Source organism: Trematomus bernacchii, unplaced genomic scaffold (genome assembly GCF_902827165.1).
Source record: "Trematomus bernacchii unplaced genomic scaffold, fTreBer1.1, whole genome shotgun sequence".
Lineage (NCBI taxonomy): Eukaryota > Metazoa > Chordata > Actinopteri > Perciformes > Nototheniidae > Trematomus > Trematomus bernacchii.
The window spans coordinates 3645989-3668102 of record NW_022988050.1 but is presented as its reverse complement, the minus strand read 5'-3'; the positions used below and the strand labels follow the sequence as shown (position 1 = coordinate 3668102).

The following is a 22114-nucleotide window of genomic DNA, read 5'->3' as shown; positions in this document are numbered from 1 at the left end:
TTAAGTGTGTTTTGCTCTTGTAAGCTTACCAATCATATAGTGTGTCTCTTCTCAGGTCTTATTTGTGGTTCAACATCGCCTGCGTTTAAGGCCTAGCCTGCACAAGAACAAGGCAAATGATTTGTTTCATTTTTCACTGTTCAACCTGCAAACCACAACACAGGAAGTCAGATTAGGTAGACAGGAAGGAGCTGCAGCATGACACGCTTTCTCGAGCAGCAGCACTGACTTCAGGACGTTTATTTGACGTTTGTCCTCGGCCAGGTTTCACTCCTTTTAGATTCCTCCAACTCACACTTTCTCCTTCAGCTGCTTCCAGGACAATAATGGCGGTCGTGCACAAAGTATCCGTGTGGGCAGCGCTTCACATCCTTTGACGCCTACAGACCGCTTCAACAAGCCTGAGGTGAGTTATCTGAGCTTTGCTTATTGCACAAGGCACTTTATAATTGTCCCTTTTGACTCCAGCTGTTTTATTATGTTTCCTTTCAACCACGGCCTTGAGCATCCAGGACAATGAATATGGGATAAAAGAAATGCCTTACATTAAAATACAATACATCTGACATATTTGCACCTCATGCATCAACTGGCTTATTTTTTACAGTGTGTTGCTTGTGTTTTTTTTCCCAGACTTGTTTCTAGTAAATGTTTGGTCTCCCTATCACACTAACAACACATTTCTACAGTAACCGTATGTCATTGAGTTGTTTATGGCACTGAGACAGTCTGTAAACTTAGCAACGGATGCGTGCACGCTGTCTGAAGTACATTTGAGTTTTTGAACCGGCTTCCTTTATGAAAAGAGACGTGATCAGCGATAAACCACACAGGAAGGCCTTTGACATTTCTCATTTTGTGTCAGTGAAACCTCAAAACATACTTTTCATTTATATATCTGCAGTTCGTGACATGAAATCACACTTATCAACCCTATCAGTAGAACATTTACTAAATAAATGTAATACAATATGCTTTGCAACGATGGAAATTAAACAGTTTAGAAAATATATCAAATAATGTAGGATGTGTGTTTTAGTTTTAACAGCCATCACCCTAACAGTAAATCCTTCTGACAGTAAAGAGTACAATGTGTTGTGAGCCCCTGTTAGGCTTTTTGGGGGTTTCCCTTTCCTGTAGTGTGTTATAAAGTTTTTTGTGCATGTAAATGGTCTCTAAAATCCCAAAGTTCCCTCCCTCCCCTTCCCGAAACGCCACCTTTGGATTCCTTTGTTTACTTCCCGAACATAGTGACATAATTATGTAACACTCGTGCTCCTACTGGAAAGCGCTCCAACACTTTGTACATGATAGACTAAGGGGCGGGACATCTCTAAGCGGTTGACCAATCACAAGGTGTCCCCCAAGGTTCAGTTCTCGGCCCCCTCCTCTTCATCCATACCTCCTTCCCCTTGGTCACTTAATCCGCCGTCATGGACTTCAATTCCACTGCTTTGCCGACGACATCCAGCTCCTCACCTCCACCAAGTCCATCTCCGCTGCTACCCACTCCATCCTGACAAACTGCATCACTGAAATAAAATCCTGGCTCCAACTCAACTGCGATAAATCCGAAATAATCATCATTGGACCTAAAAAGCTCACCACATCTATCCATAACTTCACCCTCAACATAGACGGTTTCCCAGTCCAGACCTCCCCTCACATCCTAGGCATCATATTTGACCAAACCCTCTCCTTCAACAAATACATCAAACAGATCACCAAGACAGCCTTCTTCCACCTCAAAAACATCGCCCGTCTACGTCCATCCCTCTCCCCCATTGCTGCAGAAACCCTCATCCACGCCTTCATCACCTCCCGTTTGGCCTATTGCAACAGCCTCCTCTATGGTTCACCAAAAAAAATCAACAAACTTCAATACATCCAGAACTCCGCCGCCCGTCTACTCACCCACACCGGAATCCGTGAACACATTACCCCCGTCCTCATCAAGCTCCACTGGCTCCCCATCCCCCAGAGAATTCAGTACAAAATCCTCCTGATGACATACAAAGCCCTCCGTAACCTGGCCCCATCCTACCTGACTGAGCTCCTCCACAGACACACTTCCACTCGCTCCCTCCGCTCTGCTGCTGCCAACCTCCTGTCCCCCCCCCCCACCCGGACCAACCTCAAGTCCTGGGGCGACAGAGCCTTCTCCGTTGCTGCACCCACCCTCTGGAACTCACTACCCCAATCCATCAGAGACTCTTCCTCCCTCACCGCATTCAAAACATCACTCAAAACCCACCTGTTCAACACTGCATTCAACCACTGACCACCCCCCCCCCCCCCCCCCCCCTATTTTCTGTTTTTGTTTATCTCGTTCTGAATTTTTTTTCTTTGTTGTTTTTTATTCTCTGTCAAAGTGTCTTTGAGTTTCTAGAAAAGCGCTATACAAGTCTCATGTATTATTATTATTATTATTATTATTATTATTATTATTATTAAAACAGAGCTTGCCAGCTAACCAATCAGAGCAGACTGGGCTCTGATTTCAGACAGAGGGTGAAAAGAGGTGCTGCAGCATAGGCAGTATGAGAAAAATAAAGAGCTTTTTGAACATTAAAGCATAGAAACATGTCACAGTAGAGACACTACATACTAATTTGAAACCTGGCAATTAGCAGAATAGTTATTCTATAAATGCTATTATTCAAGGCTGCATCATTTGGAAACCTTTTGAATCATTTCTCTGAGTTTCTTATGAAAAGCGCTGCATTACATTTAGCACATGAGAAAAAGAGCCTTCAAAAGGGATCGTCGCTCTGGTATCAGCCATCTGTCGCCTCTTGTAAATTAATGATAGATTCTCAGTGCATATGCAGAAAGACGAATAGCCATCTGTTGATTAAATCTGTCTCTCTAAAATAGATGTTAACATTATCAGTGAAAGTTTTAGAATAAGTCCATACATCTCATTTTGTAAGTCATCTGTGTGGCTTTCAAAAGACATTCTGAATCAGTTTTGCATCACCCAATTGCAATATAAACTCACATTTGGAGCATTAATTAGACTGAGGACTGACATTTTCGGGCTGAAATTACAGTAAGACTTGTTTTCAATAATAATAATACATTTTAGTCCATGAAAGGTAAGGAAATCATCCAAAATATCTACAGTATGAGAGTTTCACAAAGTCCTAGGTATTGTCTTTAATGTCTAGTTTGTTCAGTTTATAACCCAAAGATTTTCAGTCACATGATACAAAACTCCATATTTGAAAGGTTTAAAACAACATTTTCTACAACATTTTCATGAAAGAAAATGACATTATGATCAAAATAGGCGATAATGCTTCTGAAGATGAACTAATCGCTGCAGTTCTAGTTTATTTCTTCACCTCTTTTTATCCTCACTGTGTAAGTAATGCTGTTTTTTATTGTGTAGACTAAACCAGGAGCATCTGGTGGGCAGAACATATCCAGATTCCTCATGGAGAGGAGGGCCCACTACGATTCTATCCTGGATCGAAGCAAACGCATCACGTGGCAGGACGACTGCTACGTGGACCTTCAGTCGACACCCTGCTCCGTCTCTTCAAAAGCAGAAACAGAGGGTACGAGTTTCAGAATCATCATGTGACCTTTTTGGTTCATTTCCTGTGTTTAAAACTCCTTTAGATTAGATTAGATTCCTTTATTGTCACTACACAGAGTACAGCGAAATTCCAAGCATTCCCGATGGTGCAATCACACATAACAGACAGTATAAGTATAATGTTGACAATACAAGCTACAACTTTTAATATATAATATATAAAGTGACTATAAATTCGACCTATGATACATTGAACAGTACGCTTACAAAACAATACAACATTACCATACAAGAACAATACATTCAAGGCAGTAAACAAGTCAATAAGTACATGTATTTATCAGTGCAGTTCATAATTACAAAACTAGAAATAAATATGTGTTCTATAAAAACGGTATGAGGTAGAATATAAGGTGCAGTTGGTTGTAAACATGTACTTAGTTGAGCATCAATTCAGTTCAGTTCCATTAGTGCTGTGATTGTCTGGCTGTGTTCAGCTCACGTATGGCACTGGGGTAATAGCTGTTCTTATGTCTATTTGTCCGGGATTTGATGGAGCTGAACCGTCTTCCCCTTTATTTTGAGTTATCCTAACTGTGGAGGTTGGATGGAAAGGCTCATAATGGTGAAGATTGCAGTGTTTGATCAGAAATAGGTTTATTGCCAAGTAGGTTAACACATACGAGGAATTGACCTTGGTGTGCATACATTCACACAGTTAAAGTAGATAAAAAGTAAGACTGACAACCTAAAAATGTAATAAAAACGTTTGAAGCTATTGAATGTTAAAGGTAGGGTAGGTAAGTTTGAGAAACCGGCTCGAGATACACTTTTTGTTATATTCCATGGAATGCTCTTAACATCCCGATAGCAATGAATATCTTAAGTGCTTTGACAAAAAATCCATAAAAAAATGTCATCTGTGGAAGCCGTAGTACTGTAATTATTATTGTGGAAGCCGTAGTACTGTAAAAAGCACAACCAATCATTTTAGCCGGCCTGGCTAAAATAACTGGATGGCCTACCTGCCTGTCAGCCTTCCATCGGGGCACAAACTTATCTCGTGCCCTCATTGGTCATGTGCGCGTTCGTGTGTGTTGGAGGAGGGGCTTTGTAAGGAAGTGCCAGATTTTCTCCGGTTGTGTATTTTCAAATTCTAGCGATCTCGAGGCGGTTTCTCAAACTTACCTACCCCACCTTTATGATATAGAAAAGTATCCATTCAGTCAGATGAGTTTAATCATCTACCAGTAGGCATAATAATAGCTTCCTTTAAATGAATCTATAATAAGATAAGTACCACTATTTAATTTACAATACAGCCAAAGAAAATGAACTCCACTTTGATTAAACTGAATATATCATTCCTGATTCATTGAAGTTATTTTTAGGTTATTATCCATTATTACAGCTTTATCTGTAGAGCATCAGGGGCTGTGTTTTAATGAAAGCTGAAGAAAGAACAACCTAGCTTTCATAATTGAAGTTTTTAATTAAATTCTTCCAACTGTTATTGCAACCAAGTAAGGGTTTTATCAGCTTAATCTTTTACAATAAGATTTCTTATTAAAGACCAGGACTTTTTTTTCCATCATCAGCTGCAGGAGGATTGTTGTGTTATTGTTTGGTGACACTAAGCCTGGTGGTAAATCAAAGGGAATTGGTGAAAGTTGAGAAGAGAATAAAAAGGATTAGTTTGGGAGAAAAAAACAAGAAGAGTAAGAGCAGTTCAGATGTTGTCAAATAAAAAACTCAAACGTGGATGTGATGTCAGCTTGAGCTTAATTTAGGCGTCTTGATGAATTTCACGGTGACGTTTTCAACCCTTTTATTCAGCAAAACAACGTCAAACAGTTTACTTTGGTTTAGCACTCCTACTGAAGTATCCACCACAAACACTATAGAAAAAGTATATATTTAGATATATTATTTTGTATTTAGTTTTCAAACTATGACCTACAGTACTGCTCACCACATCCACTCACAAGTTTCCTGTGAGACTGGTGAATAACTTTGATCTGCTCTTAAGAACCTGAAAATGCCAAATAAGTTGTAACCGAAACCTGGAGATTTACAGCTTTGTATTCAAACATTAATCTCATTAACTCATTAATTTAGAGAGGAGAGTCTTTCTCTGCTGAATAACCAAAGGTCATCTTTAGGATAATGATGTCCTGGTACATAAAACCAATGTTCCTCGCAGATACACATTTTGCAGGTTTGTACATCTATCAAATGTAAGGATCCATTTCAATTTTAGTAGGGTTTTAAATAAAGCTGATAGATGGACATTCTAGGGATGTTTTTTAAGTTACATGAAGTTGTGAACACTCTTCTAGTTTTATATGTTCAAATGGGTGTTTTTGGATGCATAATTGAAGACATTTTAAAAACTGAAATTCGCACTTAAGACAAAGTCAATCTGATTGGCATTTATTTGATCAATACCACCATTTTGGAGAACAATTAAATACAAGATAATGATCACCTGGAGAGATGCTTTGTGGACTTTAGAGGAAAGGTCAGGGGTATTAATCCTGGATGTAAACATCTATCTTGCGGTTTGCATTAGAGGAAAGGTCAGAGGGAAAGTCAGGGGATTTGCACACACAATATCCGCCTCTCTTGGTCCTTCTGTATTTTCTTTTTTGAGTGACGTCTGACATTTTTAATTCATTGAAAAGATTGTGAAATGAAAAGAGGAACAGGTTGTTATTTAGAATACTGATGTTGTGAAACGTGATAACCTGACAGACAATTATTATGACATGTCATTTGTTAGACGCTTTTATCCAAAGCGACTTACATACATTCAGTACTGTGGGCAATCCCCACAGGAGCAATTTGGGGTGAAGTGTCTTGCCCAGGGACACAACGACATGCTGACTGCAGTGGGACTCGAACTTGCTACCCTCTGATTCAAAGTCCAGCGCCCTATCCACTTAGCCACCGCCTCCACAAAATGGAAAATAAAAAAATTATGCATTAAATATTCATCAAAGAAGTGAGATTATACATTTTGTTTTCCTTCTTTTAGAAACAGAAATGACCAGAATTTGCACATTAATTCTATCGTAGTTTTCAGTTATTGACAAAGAATGAATGAAATCTGAGAATAAGACAAACATGAACAGAGGAAAACTTGCTTCTCTTATAAAGCACCATGCAAAAAGGGTTGTTCTACTTTAGGAAAATAGACTTTTTTTAATTATCACATCATCATTTCAGTTTCTATGTCTTAAGACTATCTGCAATATTTCGATCTAGAACTTGGCTGGATCCAAAAGCACCAAGACCAGCTGCAACGCTTCATCACAACCTCCTTCCTGGAGGACATGATGACACACCTGAGAAAGATGGATGTGTTGAGTTCAGCTGAAGAGACGAAGGTCAAGGAGGCGGGCCGGCTGCAGGAACAGGTCAACATGTTCACAGCCATCGTCTCTGGCAAGGACTCTCAAGGGTCTGACGCTCTGCGGGCCTTCGTTCAGAGCTCAGACTCTCAGGTGGCCCAGCTCATCATCAACCACGGTAAGGTGCTTGAGATAGCATTTTGGTATTCGTTTGTAAAGGCTGAAGATAGTCAGTAATAGCCAAGGTGTTGGTTTCATTCCTGAATCTTTTTAACAGCATGTACCAACCCATTATGCCCCAAAAAATGCTCCTGTTGAGCAGTTGTGAATATGTGCGTGTTAATGTAACTCATTGGAAAGCACTTTGCCCCGCTCTTGAAATAAGAAACACTCTTAACACAATCCATTTCCTGTTCTCAAGTTGGTAATTGAAATACAAATAACCTGAACCTATTCTCCACAGAATCCATGGTGAAGGAGCACAAAGAGGCACTCCTCCGACGATACGAGCAGTACAGAGACCGAGATTCAATCATCTGCCCCAAACTGAACATCTCCTCCAGGACATTACTTCTGGTTGATGGACTTTCCGACATACAGCAGAAAGAACACGACTTAATGCAGGTCGGGGCGACTCGAGGAAGGAAGAGAAATCATCTCAGACAGCTTGGGCTGACCAAACTCTTGGAGCCTTTGACCCGGGTTAGTTTACCCCCGCGGGTCTCCCTCACAGTCGGGGTGGCTGGTATCGGCAAGACAACCTGGGTCCGACACTTCATCCGACAGTGGAGCCAAGGAGCCATCTGCACCGATGTGAGCTTTGTCTTGCCTTTCACTTTTTGCGAGCTGAACTCCCTGGAGAAAGTCTCTGCTGAGAGGCTGGTTAAAATGGCTTTTCCTCATCTAACGGACCCCGGTCTGGTCCTGAGCAGCTCCTGCCGCACACTGCTCATTCTCGATGGTTTGGACGAATTTCGCTGCACCTTAAATTTCTCCGATGCAGCTCCTTGCAGCGACCCAAAGAAAGAGGTGTCCATCGATGACCTGGTGACTAACATCCTCCGGGGGAATCTTCTCCCTGACGTAGCGGTGTGGGTGACCTCCAGGCCCGGGGTGGCCTCACTAATCCCCGGAGGATTGGTTGACAGGGTGACTGAAATCCCAGGATTCAGCTCAAAGGACATCCAGCTCTTCCTAAACCACCACTTCTCCGAGAGGGATTTTTCCAGTAAGATCTGGGCGCACTTGGAGTCCAATAAGATCCTAATGGTGATGTGCTACATACCTTGCATTTCGTGGATAGTAGCAGACACTCTGATGTACATCATGCAGAGTGAAACACAGGAAAGCCTCCCCAGGACGTGTACCGAACTCTACGCTCACTTTTGTTCTATGAAGGCAGAAGTAGGTGAACCAAGGGGCCGGGAGCCTGTGAAAATGGAGCAGGTTCACGGGACTAATCGCAAACTGCTGGGAAACCTTGGGCGTCTGGCGTTTTATGGGCTCCTCAAACACAAGTACACCTTCAGCGAGCAGGACCTCCGGGCCTATGGGATAGACCTGCTGTTGACCCAGTGCAGTCTGGGGGCTGGAGTTCTTGTTCGGGAGGAGTCGACCTTGTCCACGACATACCGCTTCACTCATTTGACTCTGCAGGAGTTTCTTGCAGCTACCTTCTACCACATCTCCTCCAAGCGGGCACTCTTTGACTTATTCTCAGAGAGCACCATGTCTTGGCCCAAGATCGGTTTCCAGAACCACTTCAAAAGCGCCTTCCAGCACTCGCAGCAGGCGGAGGACGGTCACCTGGACGTGTTTGTGCGCTTCCTGACAGGCCTGCTGTGTCCGGCGGCAATAAAGCCTCTCGCTGGGCTGCTGGCCCTCGGGAAGGACGATGGGAACCAGAAGGCGTGGGCAGCGGGGTTTCTACAGGGTCTGTTGGTCAGTGGAGGGTCGGTGGTGTCCCTGCGGTCGGTCAACCTGGCTTATTGTTTACAGGAGCTGCAGCACACAGAGCTGCTGCGGAGCGTGGAGGAAGACTTGCAGCTGGGCAGCCTGGCAGGGAAGCTAACTCGCACTCACTGTGTGGTGCTGGGCTACCTGCTGCATGTGTCGGCAGAGTGCAGCGAGCAGACCAACCTCACCGGCTCCCTGAACTACGCCACGGTCAAATGTTTGCTCCCACAGCTGCTGTACTGCAGCTTTCTCAGGTCAGATCCCGAAAGCACCATCTCCCAGTGAACTGAAACTCAGGAGAAGGGTAACACTTTTAACGTATCTACTTCACAGGTTGGAGAACAATCACTTTAAAGATGATGTCATGGAGCTGCTGGGAAGCCTCCTAAGTGCTAAAGACTGCCATATTCAGAAAATAAGGTGCGATAACACTTATTTTTCAGTATGAAGAACATTTGATCTGTTCTGAACCACTGTAGTTTGAACTTGAAAGGATTTTTGACATGAATAGTTTCACTTTTTTATAACAAGTCAGTGTCTTTTTTATGTTAGAGACAGCCAATGATCAATATTTTGTCATATTTAAACTTTTTTTTACTCATTCCTTCAGTTTGGCAGAGAATGCCATCAGCAACAAAGGTGCCAAAGCTCTGAGTCGAGCGCTCTTGGTGAACCGGACGCTAACGTCTCTCAAGTGAGATTTGTTTGTTTGCCTTTGACCTATAACAGAATTGAATCAAGTGACAGGCACAACCTTTGGAATTCAATTCATTTTCTGCATATTGAGCATTTCTTTAGATCACAAATCTGTCACATTCAATGCAGCTTTAAAAATAAATGTCACAATTTGTGCTGAAGTTTTCATATTTTACAGTTATGTATACTGTCCTTCATCTAACCAGCTTTTTTTATAATTCAGTCTCCGGAACAACAACATTGGCTCTAAAGGCGCGAAGTTCCTTGCAGAGGCTCTAAAAATGAACCAAGTCCTGGTATCAATCAAGTGAGTATAATTGGCGTAGTCCATAGAGAAATTACCCTAACAGTTGCCAGTCTAACAGCTGGAGTTGATGTAATTGCTCAATTTCCACCACTTCTCAGCTTCCAGAACAATTCCATTGAAGAGGAAGGTGCTCAGGCTCTCGCAGAAGTGCTGCACTGCAACCGCAAACTGGTGTCTCTGAAGTGAGTGTTTCCCTTTAGTTATTTAAGACATATTTTATTTTATACGTTTTTTTTTGGAGAGAAATCACTTCTTTTGCCTTTCATGCATGTCATTATTTAGCTTACGGAAGAACATGGTTGGAGCTGGAGGAGCCAAAAGGATTGCAGAGGCGCTGAAGACAAACCGGACCCTCACAAAACTGATGTAATTGTTCAAAGATAGACTTTTTCACTGCACTTATATTGATGTCATGTATAATTATGCAATAACAAATCACTTCCAATCTAATGCATATTTAATGCATTTAAGACATACATATTCTTCTTTATCTATGTTTATTTCGTGTCTATTTTCAGGTTTTCAGTAGTTAAGCTCAATAATAACATGCTGCCAGACATGTTCTTATGAAAGGTTTTTTATTACACAGCCTATTAGGGGGTCACATACTGATTTTACTTTTTCTGCAGTCTTTGTAGTAACCAGCTCGGGGACAAAGGAACAGTGGCTCTGGCCGAGGCTCTGACAGTGAACCACACGCTGCTGTCGCTGCAGTCAGTACCTCCTGCTTTCTACCATTATCAATTTCCATTTGAAATTCCACTGCTAATTCATTTTACCATTGTTGTAACACTATGGCTTACATACTGTGCAACAATTACGCAGTTTGTCTTGCCAGTGCTTTACTTCTGTTTTTTTTTTTACATTTGTTTCGACAGACTTCAGAGTAACTCCATCAGCAACAAGGGGATGACGGCGTTAACCAAAGCGCTCCGGCTGAACCGTGGTCTGGTCTCCTTGAAGTGAGTACTGATCTTTGGCAAACACAAATCTGATATGTTTATCAAAAGTCCACCAGCTCTTGAAACCAACTGATTCAAGACGCAAAATAAGGACGTGTTTTTTTAAAGACAGAGAAACAGCACTGTCACAACCAAATGTAACAACAAAAACACCACAGGTTGACCTCTTGTTATTGAGACACATCCCTTAATAAGCCATGGCACGTACTCTGGTCCACAGTCTGTCTGCAGTCAGAGGACGGTTAGATCACATCCGATCCCTCTCTCTTAACCACAGGATTTTAATTAGGGACCATCAGTACATTTCCATTTGAATAACAAAAAACAAATATTATATTCAATACCTCTAAGATAACATGCCCATTTTTGTTAAAAAACATGCTTAAATATCTAATAAATGTTCCTTATGAGGCACAGCTTTTTTGATAACCAATTAATTTGTAATTTGAGTTTATTGGTGAGTTTAAATGATTATTTTTGTTAAGCAGTTTAAATAAGAACTTTGGACTATGTTTAATATTGTATGTGTCATTATGACTCCATATCAATACAGAACTGTTAAACCCTTTTTATAGGATGTATATGAATGCTGTTATGAACATTGAGTTTATTTCAGTCTTGTTTCTTTTCAATAGCTTCTAAAGCTATTCAAAATAAACTTTGTCCTACTTGTCCAGTGTAGAAAAACAAAGTCACTTGGTCACATGATATGCAAGCTATTGAAAAAGTAAAACATTAAAAGAACTGCTGATTTTTTCACAAAAAAAATGCACTTCCTTAGTTAGCTTAGCTTCAGAACTCTAGAGGTGATGTTAGGTGGACTTTGTTACCATTGATTTTCAGTCTTTTCTAAAATGCTAAGCTACGTAAATGCTGGCTATTGCTTTACAGTATATAACCTTTACAGATGTAAGAGTGCTATCATTATTTTTATCTAGCGCTGTTAAATACAAATAACAATGGGAGATTGTTGTGAAAACTGTAGTTTCTTATCTTTTCTTTTCCATATGTTTTTCTGCATCTGATAGTTTGAGGGAGAACTCCATTGGGGTCGAGGGGGCGAAGAACATGGCCCAGGCCCTCCATGAGAACAACTCGCTTCAGGACCTCGAGTGAGTCACCTTATTATTAGTAGTGTGCTCTGTAATTCCCTGCATTATCCCACTGCTCACAGAATGTCAAGTTTACACCCACTCAACCCCAGCCTGTGCTAAATCACAAACCCATGAGAATACTGCATGAACACTGTGAAGAATTATGGTGTTATTCAAAAACTGAACTTCAAGGCATAAGTCAACTAAGTTGTAATTTCTTTAATTGCCTTTTCCCTAACTAAATAGTTGCCTCTTCAAACTTCGCAGCAGCTACATTTTATTTGCAGACATGTTGAGCAAACAGTAAAAGACTTTAATTAACACCACATTTGCACTCTTTTATAACACCTAACTTGAGTCATTGGGTATTGTGTGATTGTTTAACTTTATCTACTGTGTGTATATGTGTTTGTGTGTGTGTGTGTATCCCAGTCTCACAGCCAACCTCCTGCACGATGAAGGGGTTCAAGCTATAGCTGGCGCGATCAAAGTGAATCGAGGCCTCACCTCTCTGCAGTAAGTCAGGCCGTTTAACACAAATGCAAAAACACACACGGACACACACCTGAGCCTGCGAGTAGTTAAAGGATCAGCTATGTTCGCTTTGAACATTTTCCCAAACGGCATAACATTTGTACAAGAATAGAAGAAAAAGATTGAAAGTTTTCAAAACGTCTCATTGTAAATAAAGTATGCACCTGTAGCATATGCGGAGATTTTGTCTCAGAAACAAACTGTCTCAGAAACATTTGAAAGAAAATGCAGAATAAATAACGTAGCTTTATTTTAATGCATAAGTACCTTTTGAAGCTGGTATAATTAATATGTTTGTACTTATGGAAATTACTACATTAAATGTGAAAGGCTCACTTGGAGTGGTGTAAGAATATCTGCAGTTCCCATCAGCAATACCGAGATTTTAGCGTATATAAAGTTTGAGTAGACAACGTACAAGTTCACTCGTTTTCAGGTCACATTTACATCTCAAATTAGCATTGTCTTTAGTCAATTCATGCATTTGATTTTTGTAGTAAAGAAGCTGACAATATTGTTATCGCAAATGTTTCCTTGCATGTATTGTCCTTACTTGTGACGTATAAAAAAACCTGCATACAGTATCTGCCTTGTGGTTGACTTTCTGTGCCTCTGTTTACAGTCTCCAGTGGAATTTCATCAAGTGCTCTGCCACTAAAGCTCTGGCCAACGCTCTCCTCACTAATGCCACAATTCAGCTCTTGGAGTAAGGTCAATGTTTCAGAGCCGTTTTCAGCCTCATTACCACATTAATTGAACTCGCCTCTCTGTGTGAAAATGATTAGTGACAGGATTGACACGACTGATCGTGGTCTCATGAGCTACTTATATTATGTGTCATTTCAGTCGTAGGTATTATTCACAATTGTCACGGTATGTGTCTTTACTGCAGTCTACAGGAGAATGCTATCGGGAATGAAGGCGTCGTCTTTCTTGCCGAAGCCTTGAAAACCAACATGTCTCTGCGTACATTGTGGTCAGTATTGCATTTATGTGCCATAATTGATCAATATCTTGGTATTTAACCTGAAATAAAGAACAGAAGTCAGTCTTAAATATATATAGAAACCCTTTTTTTCTGTCACTTTTCCATGTGTTCACATATTCTGTCTCCATAGTCTCCAGGGAGTCTCAGCGAGCACAAGTGGCGCCCTGGCAATGGCGGAGGCTCTAATGAGAAACCAAACTCTGCAAACACTGGAGTGAGTCAAACTTTTTCTTTTGTGTCAAACTTTTTTCTTTGCTTGTTTTTATGCAGTTAAAATATTGTGTAATAAGCCAGCAAATTGAAATCAGCGGTTTTCAATCATAGTCGGTAAGTATTGACACAAACAGCTTGTTCTAAAAACACCACAAAAGAAAATATACCTAGCAAGATATAGTATACCTAGCAAAATATGGTTTAGAATATACACAGAAAAGTAGTATGAAAAATGTATCATCTGTCTGTTTTTCACAAAAGGGCAACAAAAGAAAATTGTTTATGAGGAATCTTATTATGAACTGAACGATGGCACACCACAAGCACAATGCGTCTCTTTGTGAAGCTTCCAATCTCCCAAAGCCAACTTCAAGATTGCCCAGCAGTCACTTGTGTCATTGATGCCTTTCATCTTTCATCTGTACAACCTCTTCTATTAGGGTTTCATTGTTGATGCTGCCAGTCGTACAATACACTGCCAAATGTACAAAAAACGTTGTGCTTTGTACTTAATGATCCTCTATTTCAGTCTGCGAGGGAACAGCGTGGGGATGGAGGGAGCGAAGGCTCTGGCCAACGCACTGAAAAGCAACAGAAGCCTCAAGTCTTTGAAGTACGTTCTGGCTCATGAGCCATGTGAATCAAAATGTCCTTTTTTTTTTATTACTGGACTTGTTTTGTTCCTTTCAAATTCAGCACTTTGCTGTTATTAAAAAATAAATATTTGATAAAAAATTATTGTATGTATCATCAGTCTGCAGGAGAACTCTCTGGGTATGGATGGAGCCATATTCATTGCAACAGCCTTGAAAGGAAACCACCAATTGACATACATCAAGTGAGTAGACAGTAGTATGTGTGTTTGTGTCATCTCAAGGATGAGTACATGCTGTTATGCTGCTTATACTTTAAGGTACCATGGGGTCGGATTAGAATTTTCCAAAGGGGGGTTCGTTTAGCATGAAACACACATAACTAAAGGATAAGTTAAAAAAGAAAGTAGAAAGAAAGTCAGGTCATACTGTAGAAAACTATTTCTGCTAAAAAGTTAGCAATGATTGAGTCAGAACTAAACATTTCAGATGTGTGTATCTCACACTGCACTGTAACTTTTATTCGTGTACCTTTGTTATTCATGTTTTATTATCTTTGCTTTTAAATGAGTGTTTTTAAATGCCATTTTATAATTATGTTTCTTAATGCTCTTAATGTCTTTCATTTTTGTAAAGCACTTTGAATTGCCTTGTGTTGAAAGGTGCTATATAAATAAACTTGCCTTGCCTTGCCTATACTAAAACATGTGATTTGTTCTCCAGTCTGCAGGGGAATAGCATTGGGGAATCGGGAGCAAAGGTCATCTCAGACGCCATACGAGCCAACGCACCGGGCTGTGTGGTCGACATCTGATCTCAAGAAAAGAGTGGCTTCTACTGTGGAAAGTTGCACGTGTAAAATAGAGAGAACAGAATGCAGTGTTATCACATATAGGTGTATGTAATGTCAAAGCTATGTTTGGTTACTAATTATCACTCTGTAAATGTTTCACTGTATTTTAAGATAGATGTTAACATATTTATTATGACATTATTGTTGAGGTAGCTGTTGCCATAAGGGATGAAAAAAGACATGACGAGGGTGAGAATATTTAGAGTGGCACCATATTTCAATTTAAAATACACTCAGCATCCATGATAACATCTATTTTGTTAAGTCATTTTGTACATTTGCTGTATTTGCACAAGATCATTTGTTGTATAGCAATACAATGGACACTGTCATTTATCGAGCAGTTTAATTCCAATTATTATTATGTCTCGAAATAGCCTGCTGTGCTAACATCATGAGATTCAGGATGAAATACTCATGAACACAATATTTAAAGAGTTCTGCACTCATGGCATGACAGAAGTACTCGAGCACAAAAACATCACCGAGAGTTTTAAAAAGTTTCTTGGAAATGGAATCGACTCAAAAAGGATCTTACTATTTGCTTTTGTGTCTTGTAAATACAAACATGTTCTTTTATAAAGTTCGGCGGCATTGAACAGAGTGACGCACAATAGAAAGTTAATAAAGAAGTTTAGAAAGTGTATTTATGTTCACGAAAGCCAAGAAACAAATGGAAATAAATCACAGTGCTGAATGGTTATTATAACTATGATAAAAGCACTCCGCTTTCATCAACACAAGAGGCCCTAATCGGTCCGAAGAGCCTCTGAGAGATGTGTGTGCGTGTATTTATGTTGCTCATGCTGGATATACACATGTATGCATAGAAACAGAGAGAAAAAAGTGAAGTCCATCATCCTCATGTTTATGTCATTTCATTAACAAAGCAGCAGTAAAAGCTTTGAATGGTATCTATGACAACCATCCCTATTAGGGACGGCATCCCGCAGTGAAAGAGATTTCCTTGAACAGGCATGTGCAATAATAATAACCATTGAGAATCATCATTATAATAATAATATCAATAGTACACAATGTTATGTATGCAGCATTTCACACTCAAAACAAAGTTACTGTTATCAAATCCAAAAACTTTATTTGTTGCAGTTGCACCATATTAGATTAAAATAAATATTTATAGGCATCAGTTATTTGCACCCAGGTGACCATAGTGAAGTGATATTTGCATACGCTAAACCTATTGACAATACTTCAGCAGTAGCTCCATACTTCATGTGTGCTGGCTCATACTAAAGAGTTTTTTTTGATCGGGAGTACTTTTGGGTTTTGGCAGGACTTAGCGGTGGAGAGTTCTTCTAAGGTTCAGGTGTTCTTTGTAGAGCTGTATGTGGCTTGAGAGTCCAGTCTTTTTGGACAGACGTTCAAAATGGCGGCCAGTGGTTCTGATCTGTTGGTCAGCACTGCAGTGTACCAGGGAGCAGTGTGCACAAATGAGACTGCAGGTTTTCAGGGGGGGCAGAGCATCCAGGGAAGATGAGAGAGAGGCCGTTTCTCAGGGTGTTTCTCAATCGCGAGTAAAGCTGCTCCAGAGCCACTATTTCAAGCATACTACGTCATCGAGTGCCGCCGAAGTACTGTTCCAATCCCCAGCATACTTGGAAATCTACCGAGCCCGGCGTACTCCGTTTGGAGAAATATCGAGGCTGCACATGAGTAGACTTCGCGGTCTTAAAATCCCCACAATGCTTTGCGCACGGACCAATTTCCAAAATCTGTGGCGGAAGATGTAAGGCGGGGCCTATCATATGACGCACATCTGCACACTTGCTAGCCTGTTCCACTCTTTGTTTTCCAAATGTCAGGAAGTATTCTTTCCTCGCTTCTGAAGCAAGATGCTCGGCAGACAAGCAAGCGTACTCGCGATTGAGAAACACCCTCAATCACGAGGATATTGGCTTCCAAGCCAATATTTCAAGGATGCTATGTCATCGAGTGCCGCCGAAGGACTGTTCCAATCTCCAGCATACTTGGAATTCCACCGAGGCCGCGTCCTTGGTTTGGGGGAAATTTCGAGGCTGCACATGAGTAGACTTCGTGTCCTTAAAATCCCCACAATGCTTTGCGCATGGACCAATTTCCCCAAATCTGTGGCGGAAGATGTAAGGCGGGGCCTCTAATATGACGCACACCTGCACACTTGCTAGCCTGTTCCACTCTTTGTTTTCCGAATGCCAGGAAGTATTCTTGCCTTGCTTCTCAAGCAAGATGCTCGGCTGTGCTACCAAGCAAGCATCCTCGCGATTGAGAAACGGCCACAGTTGTTGTAGTGACTCACCAGTTCAGCTGGGGTGGAGGAGGAGGATGGGGGTGTACTGGGGGTGTACTGGGGGTGGGAGGTAATAAGGGAGTTAAGGTCTCTGGGGTCGATGTAAGTGACAGTTAAATAGATCATCTAGATGCAGAACGCAGTGGATTTGACGCTGATTGGTTCACATGTTATAATCTTAATCAAAGTGCATGAGTGCAAAATGAAAACTGTATCCAAACCCATCTTTATTTTTTTAGCTCTGTTAAGGATCACAAGGAAAAATGTAACTTCATTATGTCATGGCACTTTCATGGTTAAAATTTTTTTCACTTTGTTCAAGGCAGTTAATTAAAAGTGGTGTCGGGAAGTTTCATTTCTGGCCTTCCTTTTTTTCACCAAGTGTTCAGCTCTTCTCCATTTACATTAGCCATGATAAGTGAACGTCTTGAGAGGGATAGAATCATGTGGAAAAGAGATGTCAATGCATGCTCTCTATAGCCTATGATGTGCTCTCCATTAAATCATATAATTACTTGTATAAATTAAGATGTAGGGACGTTTAGTCATATTACAGCAAACCACTATTGCAGCATGATACATTTCTCCAGGAACATGTATTCTTTTAATGTATTTATTTATTGCCAAAATGTGGCAGAAAGAGTGTGTACTTCCTGCTTTCCCATTTGGCACAGATCTTTTTTCTTGCTTATTTATCAACTGGTGTGCTTAATTCTTTTTTTTAAATGGTTATGTTAATCAATCAGTCATGACACACCTTTGCACAATATGGTATCTGTTACGGGTGTCTAGTTTTAAACCTGCATTCGCTGATTTATTTTGCTGTGGTCCACTTGGTGGCAGTGAAAACAAATTGACAAAGCACTACTCATAGTTCCACCTTTGATCAGACAATAGTGTAGTGATGGATTCAGAATACTGTATATCACAACTGCAGCACTAGAATCTGAGAAAACAAAGCATTCTAGTGTTTTAACCTTTACTTGTTTTCTACTTGCCAATAGTCAAGGGACAAAACATATCCCTGATCTTCAGGTAATACAATATATTCTTTTGAATGTCATCCTGTAGCCTATATGAACATTTCTTTGCTTATACTTGTCTTGTCCTCAAAATACATGATTTTTTTTCATAACATGAAAATAGAACAGCTCCAGGGGTTTGAAACAACAACTTATTGTGCTGTCAATCAAATCACGGTATTGAAGACATTTGAACTTAAAGTCTTTTTTGTTGTACAAGATGTCATGAGTTCCTGGAAATGGTTAGTGTTGATGGTTCTGAGAAATCATTTGCATTGACTATTATTTATGTTCCGAGGCACATATTAATTTAAAGAGGTGTGTCTGGATCCTTGAACAGTTCTTATTCAAATGCAGAGGGGAAATCCTGGCCTTATTTCTCCAAACACATAATTGAGGTAAAGAGGTGCTGAGAAATTACTCAAAATAAATGGCAGAATGAAAGAACCTAATCAAAAATAAGATGGAGATATCAGTAACACGTATAGGTTGTGCTCAGGCCCTCCTCCGTCCAATTAATGTCAAGACATCCTGTCCACAAAATAATTACTTGAGGACAGTTAACAAAGCTTCAAACCTATCCTCGGTTGGATCTTTCAAAGGTAACAGAATCCACAAAAAAACTGGAAAAGGAGACATTAAACAAACAATAGAGGTGATTGAAGGTAGATTTTGTTGTTCTGTGAGACACAACCAAAACTGTTTGCAGTCTTAAAGCTAGCCTGCCTCCTAGCTCTAGCTTAATATTTAGCATACAGACCATAGACAGCATGATACAGAATTACATGAGAGTATTGCTCTTCTAATCTTACTCGGCAGAATACATTTTCAAAATAACATACAACAGCCCTGTCATTTAAATCTAAGTAACCTTGACGACAGGCATTCAAAGCTTCATTCCGAAACCCGAAGCTTTAAATGGGAAAACTAATATATTCGGTACTTGTCAATCTAGATCTTACTGTGAGTTGAGGCCTATGATTAACAGTATCCATCTATACTACTTGTGTAGCCTATGGCGGTAACTGTACCCAATGCATGGGCAGGGTACATCCTGCACATGTTTACAGCCTTTCTCAGGGCGAAACAAAGTTGTCACAGCTGAAATTTCCGCAGAGGTTTATTAACATTAGATGTAAAAGATTGACCTAAAGCTCCAAAAAACGTTAACTCAATCTTTAATGTGCAGTCTTTAATCAATATTTCACAGTTAAGACATGTGGACATTGATAAAGACGTGAATGGATTTTGACAGCCACTTCACTTTTTAAGTCTGACAAATACAAAAAAAGCCTAATTGTTTGCATATGTCTGAAGAGAGAAAGAAACAACTGTTGTGTTGTGGACAGTAACTATGAGCTTCAATAACTTTTAATATTCACTGTTCATCAAGATTGTAGGTGATTAATTTCCAACCAGTTATTGACTGATCGAGTAGAACATGAATGAAACCCACATCTTCTTAGTCCAATAATTAAATATTCTTATCACTCAGCTATACCACATCTGTTATTCAACCATCCATTTGTGCTGGTACTGCAAGCTGATATTGTCTCATCTAATTTGATCCAGGTAAAAAATGCCACATATTCACCTAAAGGTACAGTATTTCTGAAATTAGTCATTTCCATTCATTAATATTTGCAAACAAGTTGCATTTGTGGATTTATTGACATTGGGGAATCAGGGGGTCCACTGTGGTGAATCTATGGTAAATAAAACAATACTTACTGTATAGTCCCAAGGTGCAAGAAAACGTGTCTCTTGACATACATTTCACATTAAGTGTTTTTCAATCGTAAAAGGCTTTAGCTCATATTCACCTTGATGGATAAGCTCTTTTGAGAGATCTCGCTTTCTTTTTAACTACAGATCAATAGGCCTATAGGGGCTATACTTATTTATGGCATAAGAGCACCATTTCCGCCCCTTAATTGCAATGAAGTGCAAACTGCAGATTTGCATATGTTCTATCTCTCTGTGAGGCTTGTGAATATATGCTGTGACTCATTAATCAGTCGCTCATTACATGCCTAGGATATTAAAGAAATGCAAGAGCGGAAACGAGACACTTGTTGCTAATTTGCATGTCACTTAGCACTGCGCAGAGCACCTCGGTGAGACTCGCTGCTTCAGGTGCAGTCTGTTATTCTGCAACCTCCAGGACGGAGCATCTGACGGCAGCTTTCTCCTTTCCAAAGACGTTTGTATGTAAGTAACATGCTTGTATTTTTTGTATTCTTGGTTCAGTCTGAACTAAACTATTTTACGCAAGGATTACGCAAAATAAAATGAAGAAAATATTTTTTTTTCGGAACGCATTTAAGTGAAATGTCACGAAAAAAGAAACTTTGTTGATTGTTAATTCTCTTTGGATTTCTTATGTATTTATTACTAAATAATAGAGAGGTTTTCACAGCAAATTCTACTTTACTTTTAGCCATATGGATTAGAATACAACAATCTTAATAAAAGGTAATTATAACGTACTTTTTCACAATTAAAGTGCATAATCCCGGCAGTATTTGCGGTGCAACTGTGTTTAGAGAAGCCAGACTGTGTGCAGTTTAAAGCTTTACAAGTTGTGTATGAGGTTTAGTTCATCCACATGATGTTGGTGACTGCTGCTTGTTATAGGGGCTGCATTGCTCAGCTGCTTGTTGTTACTATACTGTTGGGGCTCTACCAAGATATTTATGTTTCTTCTCAACAGCTTGGTGCACTCAATCATTTACTTGTATCCTTGCCAGATGTTAAATGTAGTTGTGTACATTACTAAGAGCCAATTTGTAATACGTGTACCAAAAAAAGTCCCTCCAAAAATCACCTGTTGATATCACAACAGTGAGTCACATTACAGATGCAGTTTTAATGAGCAAGGTCTTCAAACGACGGTCACTTGAAAATTAGACACCTGCTGCTTTTCTAAATTAGACTCCTGCAGTTTTTCTAAATCAGACTCTGTTTTCATATTCAGAAGAACAGTATCTGCTTTTGAATTCCCTCTTGGGATGTTAACACTAGAGATATCAACACACTTCCTTTTGGTCCCTGAACAGTTGAAGATACTCCTGATCTGTGAGAGGTATATACCACTCTTGAAATTGTAAGTGTTAAAGTCACATTATTCTGCCATTGTGTCAAACAGAGTGGGGGAGCTCTGCTATACAGTATAAGAAACTGATCCTTATCAACCCGCTACAGGCAGTGACATTAAATCAGTGTCTGTCAGTCTGTACCCATGGTGGGTTACGCTGAGCCTAAGGTCGGACCCCCACAGATGACAGGGACATGGGTGCCTCTGAGGTCGCTTTGCTAATAAAAGCGTTTCCACAGCAGCAGGGCCTGCAGGCCACACTGCATTTCTCAAGTGTTTATCAGCTAAATGTCATATTTTTGGACCTATGGCATACCATGAAGAAAAATCAGGTCTTATGGGTAATGAACACTGCCTCCTGGTCAAAAATATGTTTGATTGACAGTAAATTGAGATCTAAATACAGCCCTCAATGAAAACTCTAAATAATTATCCGTTATATGTTTTTTTCATATAAGTGTATTCAAAATACCTCAGCTGGATTTCACACAGCAAACATAATAATAATAATAATAATAATAATAATAATAATACATTTCATTTATATAGCACACTTTAAAAACAACGTAATCTCAAGGTGCTTCACAATGCTATAAGGAGAAAATAACATGT

The 22114-nt window shown here is 40.0% G+C and overlaps 1 protein-coding gene across 1 annotated transcript; it reads left to right on the top strand.

The window, feature by feature from the left end:
• Window positions 1–202: 202 nt before the first annotated feature.
• nlrc3 (NLR family, CARD domain containing 3) lies at window positions 203–15739 on the top strand. The gene is made up of 19 exons (XM_034119150.1): window positions 203–406; window positions 3395–3563; window positions 6812–7075; window positions 7361–9107; window positions 9187–9273; window positions 9464–9547; window positions 9773–9856; window positions 9955–10038; window positions 10139–10222; window positions 10486–10569; window positions 10735–10818; window positions 11847–11930; window positions 12345–12428; window positions 13069–13152; window positions 13339–13422; window positions 13565–13648; window positions 14177–14260; window positions 14402–14485; window positions 14964–15739. The coding sequence occupies exons 2-19, from the start codon at window positions 3440–3442 to the stop codon at window positions 15052–15054; spliced, it is 3405 nt and encodes a 1134-aa protein (XP_033975041.1). The 5' UTR covers window positions 203–406; window positions 3395–3439; the 3' UTR covers window positions 15055–15739.
• Window positions 15740–22114: the final 6375 nt, after the last annotated feature.

Excerpts from the sequence above, each read along its gene's own strand:
- nlrc3 (XM_034119150.1), top strand. The coding sequence starts at position 3,440 with ATGGAGAGGAGGGCCCACTACGATTCTATCCTGGATCGAAGCAAACGC. Across the intron at positions 7,076-7,360 it reads CCAGCTCATCATCAACCACG|AATCCATGGTGAAGGAGCAC; the intron begins GTAAGGTGCTTG and ends TATTCTCCACAG. Across the intron at positions 13,153-13,338 it reads GCCACAATTCAGCTCTTGGA|TCTACAGGAGAATGCTATCG; the intron begins GTAAGGTCAATG and ends TCTTTACTGCAG.